This window comes from Equus caballus, chromosome 1, assembly GCF_041296265.1.
Source record: "Equus caballus isolate H_3958 breed thoroughbred chromosome 1, TB-T2T, whole genome shotgun sequence".
NCBI lineage: Eukaryota > Metazoa > Chordata > Mammalia > Perissodactyla > Equidae > Equus > Equus caballus.
In genome coordinates this window covers 129880798-129888452 of record NC_091684.1, presented here as the reverse complement: position 1 = coordinate 129888452, position 7655 = coordinate 129880798, and the positions used below count along the sequence as shown (strand labels likewise).

Sequence of the window (7655 nt, the reverse complement as noted above, 5' to 3'; positions counted from 1 at the left end):
AGGAAGTAAAGTATAAATGTAGCTCAATTTTCCCACCTCCTCCCATTTTCTTTCAATAATTGCCAGCCAGTCTTCCAGCTTTCCATCTCTAATGGGGGTTGGGGTAAGGAATCCTGCCATCAGCTCTGGTGAAAAACCTACAGTGGCCTCTGGCCATCCAAGTATCCCATGGCTTTTTAACAGAAGACATCTACTCCTCTATCCAGCGACCACAGCTGCCCCTCAGACCACATTTTTCCTTTCCAGACTCTACCAGAGCTAAGATGGCAACTGTCCCCTACTCGGTTAGGGCATTGCCCTCTTTCAAAATAAATCCCGGACAAAGAAGGATATACTTGTTTGTCATTTAACTCGCGGGACAAGGAAACGGAAACCCAACACCAGAGATTCAAGAGTAGTGGATTGACGGTTAGGCTGGAAGCTTTGTGAGTCCACCAAGTGAGGGCTGGTCTGGGAAAAGAACTGTCCCAGGTTGCCAAAGGGTTAAATATTTGTGAAGGGTAAAACCTGAGCCTCCCGTTTTTTGTGCTTGCCCGGGGGCCTGCTGGAGATTCAGTATCTCTCGGTTATTTCCTGCGATCACTAAAGCCAGTTTTCAAGAAAACAAGTCGCAGGGGTTTGAAATGTCACACCAAGTGACCTGGGCACGGCATATCCAGGGGCCATTCCCAGCCCCCTTCCACCCAAGCCATCCCCCGCCCCTGCATTTCGGGTCTGGAAAGAAAATAAACCAAGGACACGCCAGACTGGTTCTGGGTGGACTTATTTTCCTCAGCAGCCGCGATCCTAGCGGGGGCTTGTTGTGGCTCCTTCAGTGTATCGCTTGCAGGTGATGCCAAATGGAGATAAGGAGCCGCCGCCCGGCCTTCTCCTCTGTCTAGACGGGGAAATTAATAAATGCAGCGAGATTGATCACGTCGCGCATCCACTCTGGGGACAGCGCCGAGGACAAGCCGTCACAGCCACCGGATCCGGCCGGGGTTGGCCCCCTGTTCGCTCACCCGCGGGCTGGCCTCGCTGCTCGGCGACAGGACCGGAGTGGCAGGAGGGCGAGGCCCCTGGGGTACGGGTTCGGGCCTCCAGGCCGGCGGGACAAGCCTCGCCCAGAGGGCGGAGGGCACCGGCGAAAATGGAGCGAGGGAGCCAGACCGGGCCTTCGAGGGCGCCAGGCGGGGTGCGGCTCCAGAAGCTGAAGCAAGGCTAAGAGAGAACGAGACTCGCCCTCGCGCGTCCGACCACGGGCTGGAGTCCGCCGAGCGGCCGCCACGCGAGCATCGCAGGTTTCCCGCCCAAACCCGGAGGCCGCACTCGTCCGGAGAGCTGCGGCCGCGCGGCGCCGGGGCAGGGGGCGGGGCCGCCCGCAGGAGCGCGCCGGCTTCCGGGACGGCCGCGGTGCTGCACTCGGGGCGCGCGGGCCCAGCCCCGCCCCACGCTGGGCGCCCAATGCCCGCCAGGCCCGCCAGGCCCGCCCCGGCCGAGCGGGAGCACGCGGGCCCGCGGCGCGCGAGGCACGGGCACGAGCGCGGGGCCCCGCCCGGGCCGGGCCGCGGACTCCGCCGGGCCTTGTTTTCGTTGAAACGCCCCGAGCCTCGAGCCGCGTGCGCACGGCCCTCCCACTGCGCCAACAGCACACCGGAGCAGCATCTCGACGGCTTGTTTTTTTTATTAAGATCAAAATATTCGTCCCACTATGAACTGGCTATTCTCTCAATAAATAACAATAACTTACGTTTTGTTCGGCAAAGGCTCACACACTCTGTCCTCCGTCGACTGATAATTTAAAACATTTTCAAAGAAAGTCTCATTTCTACTTTTGTCCGGCAATCATGCGCTTTGGGGGACTGAGTGTCCGTTCCTTTGGCTTGTCCCCGTCCTCTTCCCCGCTAGAGCCCCGCGAAGCCGCCCGGGAGCGCGGGGCCGGGTGGGGCAGGGGCCCGCGTGTGGAGCTGGGGGCCGGCGGAGCGCGGGAGGGGCCTTGCGCGCTCTCCACGCGGAGCGGGGCAGGTGGGGGGAGGACAGAGCGGCGGCGGCCCCGCGCAGCGAGGGAGAGGAGAGGGCAGCCCTAACGCTAGTAAATCCCAAATTCTGGTTTTGAAAAAATGAAAGTCCTCGGAGCTGGGCTCTCTGGTCTGGTGAAAGCAGGCTGCGTCTTGGCGCTTTTGGCTGTCCTGACCGCGTCTGTCAGTCCTCTCTCTTTAAATAACAATAACAATAATTACAAAGACCAGAGAGTTTTCGGAGCTGGAATGGCTTGAGCATGGGTGAGTCTCATGCAGGGAGCATGCGAGGTCCGCGGGCTGGCGGGGAGGGGTCCCCCTCACGTCTCCACGGGACTCGGCACCATGCTGTTGGGGGTGTCCGGGAGCTGCGAGGACAGGGAGGTCACGTCGCTGCCAGAGGAGTTGCCTAGCGAGCCAGACTCGGAGAAGGATACCTGGGGTGGTGGAGACAAGAAAGAGCAGGTGAAGCCACGCCCGAGCTGGTGCTCCCCGGCCGCGTGCTCCGAGTCGAGTGTCCTATGGGGTCGAGCCGCTGGCTGGTCCCCAAGCGCACGCAGGGATATTAGGGCGGGGGCGCGAGTTGGTTAAGCCCTCCACCTCTCCTGCGAGCGCTTTAATCCAGGGAGACCTGGTTTAGAGCGAATTATGGGCTGAGAATGGTTGCAGCTCCCCCTACCACCCACCCACCCCCGCCTAGCGCTGTCCCCAGCCCCTCAGTCCATGGAAAGCCCCCCATTCCCACCGTGGTTTAGTAGCTAAATCCCACCTCCCCCGAAGCCCTGAGGTCGCGCCGGTAGGGCTGAGCCTCACCAGCTGCTGGAAGGCGGGTTGGTCCAGGTCACTCTGGAGGGCGAACTCGCTGAGAGCTTTCCACGGCGGCTGGTACGTCTGCACCTCGACTGCGCTGCCTTGCACGGCGCTCTCATGGCGGATGGGGCTGCCCGCCACCAGGGGCGTCCCGGTCAGTCCCTGGAGACTCTGCGGGACAAGTAGAAAGGGGGGTGGGGGGCGCTCGAGTAGGTCCTGGCGTTTCCCAACACCTTTGAGACTGGGGCCCCAGGCACTGGCGCATTATTTGGGGCCTGAAGCGGTCTAGCGGAGGCGGACACTCGACCGCACCCGAGTAAGCCCTCCTTTACCGGGAATACCCTGAAGCCGGAAAACCCGCCACCTTAGGCCAGGCCAGCCTCAGTACTGGGAGCCAACAGGGCAAGGGAACACGAGACATGCCTTCCCAATCCGTCTCTAGGCATGCAGAGGAAAAGTGTTCAAACCGAGTCATGCCAAGAGAAGGACACAACCCGCCCTGACTTGCGGGCGCTGCACAACTATGCTGCCTTGGGCTGCGAGCTGCGCACAGGACCACGAACTCAGGTGCGTCGCTGGGTCAATGAGAAGAGCCTACCTCAGATACAGTAATTAAGGAGACTTAAACCCCAAGGTAAGCCTTGCTCTGAAAGCCCAAACACACGCTCTTTGGAAAATCCAGTTCCCCCTGGATCTCCCCAGAGCCCACCCAGAAAAGGGCACGCAGATGCCGCGGGGCGCACCCGAGGCTCCACCCGACCAGCTCCTCTGGCACCTGGTCCCTCACCGTCTTGTCGTTGTGCTGCTGCTGCTGCAGCTGTTTCATGAGGATGGATTTCTTCTTGTCCTTGCAACGCTTGTTCTGGAACCAAACGCGGATGACCCGCGGGCTCAGGCCAGTCATCTCCACCAGCTGCTCCTTCATGAGTGCGTCCGGCCGCGGGTTGGCAGCATAGCACGTCCGCAGAGTGTGCAGCTGCTTCTCGTTGAGCACGGTCCGCACGCGGGTCGTCTTCTCCGTCTGCTTGTGCACGTGCGGGCGCAGCGAAGCCTGCCGGCCCGCCCCGGGATCTGCGATGACAGGGGGTCGAGACACGGTGAGCCAGGGGCCGCCACCCGCCCGCCCAGTGCCCCGCCCCGCGGCGGCCGAGCCCTCCGAGGCCCGATTTCGTTTCTCTTTTATTCCGTTTATTTCGTTTTATTGTTCTTTTCCCTTTCCATCTGTTCGCCCTACCCGGAGGGAGGTGTGCGTTCTCGTCCCTCCCTTGTCCCCCAACTGTCCCCGCAGCGATCTCCCTGAAGCGCAAGCGGAGCGTGGGAGTTCCGCGCTGGGCCCCTGCGGGACAGGAGTGGCCGCTCGGGGCTGAGCCTCCTCCACTTACTGGGCGCTAGGAACGCCCGCGTGGGCCCCGCGGGACGAGGGAAGCCCTCCGGAAGAAGTCGGAGTTTCAGAGGAAGAGGAAGGAGGCGCGCCCCGGACTCTGGAGGGGGAAGTGGGTCGACGCGGACCCGGAGCGCCGCTCTGCTTCGGGATGGGGGGCTTGTCTCACGCTCCCGGGGGCCCGCGAGAGCCCTTCCCCCTTGTTCAGAGGCCACTCGGACAAGGCCGCGCCATGTGTCGCAAAGACCCAGCCTGGGGCGCGGATGGGCCCCAGGGACCGGAACGGTTCTTCCCTGCCAGCCCTCGGGCCTCCTCCCTCAAGGCTCCAGGATTTTTGGCGCTGCGGCCTGTCCGCCCTCCCAGCCCGCGCGCAGCCGCTAGCACTCTCCTCGCTTGGCCTTAGGTTCTATCAACCCCGGGTAAATAGAGCCTGATTCCCGCGGCCCTCAGCCTGCAACAAACAAAAGGGTGCCCCTCCGAGGTCGGAGAACTGGGTGCAGTCAACACCAGCTTCATCCTGTTTCACACCCCCTTCCTAACCAGGTCTACATACCCACGGATGAACGCCGCACTGTGTGAATTTATATTCCTCTTCCAGGCATTTCTAGGTCTAGATAAATATTTACAAATAGACCATCCAGCCCAATTCCCTCGTTCTATAGGGGAGGAAACAGAACCAGAAAGGGCAGGAGCACTACAAGACCACAAAGCACCCAGAGGCTCAGCTTGGTCTAGAGGTTGGTGCTTCACGTCCGCGGCTGCCTGGCCTGGGACGCCGTCCCCACTCCCTAACCACACACTCAGACCCCATGTTTGAGCAGCTCCTGATTAAGACCCAGAGCATCCCCTGAGGTGTTTCCTCTGATGCCCGAGTCGCCGGGCCTCCGCCCCCTCCCTACTGAGAAGCGTTCGGCTAAGTTATTCATCAAACTGGGCCTCAAAACACAAACACAGACACCCGCTCTTTGTTGGGTGGTTGGCCTTCAGGAGCCGTCTTCAGCGGGGAGCTCCCGGCTGGCTGAGCCCAGGCCTAGCTCTAGGATGGGAGCTGTATTCCTGATACACGTACCCCCAGGCAAACCTATCTTTCCTCTCTGGCAGTAACACATCTTGCTTGAAATTCCCAGTGCAAGTTCCCCAGACAGGCACCACTTCAGATTCCCCGTTGTCATTCACCCTCCTGCTCCTAGTACTGTGTCCCACGTATTCCTGACCACGGCGAACACAATTCTCCACACTTCCCTCACTCTCAGACACTCAGACACAATCCTGGCTCACGTTGACCCACAGTTTTTCCCCTGGCACACACGCTCTCAGCCGTGTTCCCAGCACACAGTTCTGCACTCACACAGAAACATACAATCCTGACAAACCGAACCGCACACGAGTGACAACTTTTCGTCGGAGCACAAGCCCCCTGCACACACGCGCGCGCACACACTCACACCGGCGCGCGCGGCTTACCTGAGAGATGCAGGCCGCGGGCGCCGGGAAGCGGGCCGGGGCTGCGCGGGCTGCCGGCCGCGGCGCGCTCGAGCAGGAGGCCGTGGTCGGCGCGGCAGAGCAGCTCGTGCTCCCGGAGCGAGAACTCGTCGCCCGGCAGCAGCTGGCGGCTGCACACAGAGCAGCGGAAGCACTCGATGTGGTACACGCTGTCCCGAGCCCTCATCACCAGATCGCTGCTGCTGAAGCCCACCTGGCACTTGGCGCACTTGATGCCGAACAGCCTACGGGCCCAAGGCGGGCGGTGTCAGCGCGGGCCTGCGGCCGGCCTCGCCACCTGAGCCAGTCGGCTCGGGGCACGCGCGCCCAGGACGCTTTGTGGCCCAGGGGAGGCTGCGGGGAGCGGCCCTCGGGGAGTTCCCGGGCCCCGAGGCGCGCGGCGGCACGCGGTCGGGGTGGGGGCGGCCTTCCCCGGCCCGGGCGCGCCGCCGGGCCGCCATCCCCGAGCCCCGGCTCCCGCGGGCCTCACCTGACGTAGTCCCGCTTGCAGTAGGTCTTCCCGTCTCTCACGAAGCACGTGCACGTCTCGTCCAGGTACTGGCTGCACTCGGCGCACTTGAGGCAGGCGGCGTGCCACTCGAGGTCGGGCGACACTCGCAGGATAAACTGGTCGTGGATCTGACTCCCGCAGCCCACGCACATGGCGGTCCCGGGCTTCTCTGCCGGAGAAGGACGCGGGGCCCGCGTCAGGCCTGGCTGCCCGTACCCAGGTCGGCCTCGGCCGCTCCAGCCCCAGCCCAACCCAATCGCTCTCTCGCTCTCTTTCAAGAATCGCGACAGGGGAAAGGCAGTGGGCTTTCTAAAGACCGGACAATTGGAAACGAAAACACAAAATCTTCCGAATTTGTAAAGGCTTTTTGTCCCCCACCCCTAAAAAAATTCTTTTCGCTATTAGATTCATTTGGACACAGTGGCTTTATCGACGTATCTTTTAACTAAAAGCTAACACGTAGGTGAGAAAAAAGAGTAAATAGACATTTAAGCACTGCGGACGCCACCGCATCCATACTGAACGGTGATGTGCCGGCATTTCCGTCCGTACACCCCGCTGCCAGCGGCTCCCTCCTATCCCAACACAGACACATCAGCTTTTAGCAGCATCTCTGCTCATCCTCTCCGACATTTCTTAGCTTAACTATCCGAGATCAAGCTAAAGAAATCGTACTTATTTGAAAGACCAAAAGAGAAGCAAGTAAACCAAAAAAAACCCCACATCCCTAAATCAAACCTAATTGCCTTAGCGCAAAACAGGAGGTTTCACATCCTGAGGTCAGCCTAGCAGGCTTGAGAAAGAGTGTTTAATTATCAATTAAACAACAGGATTCCAAAGGATAAGCGGTCCCGTAGGAGAAATGCATTCGTTTTGTTTTCTCTCTCATTATCCTGTCAAACAGAAGCCACTTGTAGAATCCGCTAAACATTCTTCTGCATTAGAAATATTGCATATTAAACACACACACACCCACACAGAGAAAGACTTACTCTTGGAATGATCCCCCATAGCACCCAGAAAAGGATAATGAAAAATAATATCCACCATGCAGATAAAAGATGTGCGCAAAGTGTGCGGCCAGGGGCAGAAGGACCAGGGTCGCGCGCCCAGCCTCGGCTCTTTACTAACTCCTCCTGCCCCGCGGAGTTGAAGGAGCGATTCCGCACCGGCCCGCACGCAGCATGACGTCAGCACGCATTCGCCCGGGGCCTGGGCTGGGGGCGGGACCTGTGGCGTCACGAAGCTTCTCCCGAACAGCGGGGGATGCGGGGGAGGTGGTGGGGACCTGGGGGCTGACGCGCGGGGTGGGTTGGGTGGAAGGCGGGGGCGACGGGGGATTGGCTGGAAGGAAAAGGGCAAACCCTGATTGGCCCGGAGTGAACAATGGAGTGCAGGCCCCCTCCCCTGAAATCTACAAGAATCCTCTATCTGGCCCGGGGTCGGACAATCCTGGTTGGCCCTTGCGACGTCG

General features: G+C 60.7%; 1 protein-coding gene across 2 annotated transcripts; it reads right to left on the bottom strand.

Moving 5' to 3' along the window:
• Nucleotides 1-1647: 1647 nt before the first annotated feature.
• ISL2 (ISL LIM homeobox 2) lies at nucleotides 1648-7442 on the bottom strand. Of its 2 annotated transcripts, none has more exons than XM_070268824.1 (6): nucleotides 7229-7442; nucleotides 6161-6350; nucleotides 5653-5915; nucleotides 3595-3878; nucleotides 2811-2978; nucleotides 1648-2434 (listed from the first exon to the last, which is right to left on the bottom strand). In XM_070268824.1, the coding sequence occupies exons 2-6, from the start codon at nucleotides 6331-6333 to the stop codon at nucleotides 2318-2320; spliced, it is 1005 nt and encodes a 334-aa protein (XP_070124925.1). In that variant the 5' UTR covers nucleotides 6334-6350; nucleotides 7229-7442; the 3' UTR covers nucleotides 1648-2317. The 2 variants fall into 2 exon arrangements, with proteins under 2 accessions (XP_070124925.1, XP_014589132.2); XM_014733646.3 differs by having other exon boundaries at nucleotides 7174-7407.
• Between the last annotated feature and the right edge of the window lie 213 nt (nucleotides 7443-7655).

Bases quoted from the DNA above. Each gene is read 5' to 3' on its own strand.
- ISL2 (XM_014733646.3), bottom strand. From the start codon at position 7,231: ATGGTGGATATTATTTTTCATTATCCTTTTCTGGGTGCTATGGGGGAT. The intron at 3,879-5,652 runs GTAAGCCGCGCG...CTGTCATCGCAG, and splicing joins CCGCGGCCTGCATCTCTCAG to ATCCCGGGGCGGGCCGGCAG. The intron at 2,435-2,810 runs GTGAGGCTCAGC...CCACCACCCCAG, and splicing joins AACCCGCCTTCCAGCAGCTG to GTATCCTTCTCCGAGTCTGG.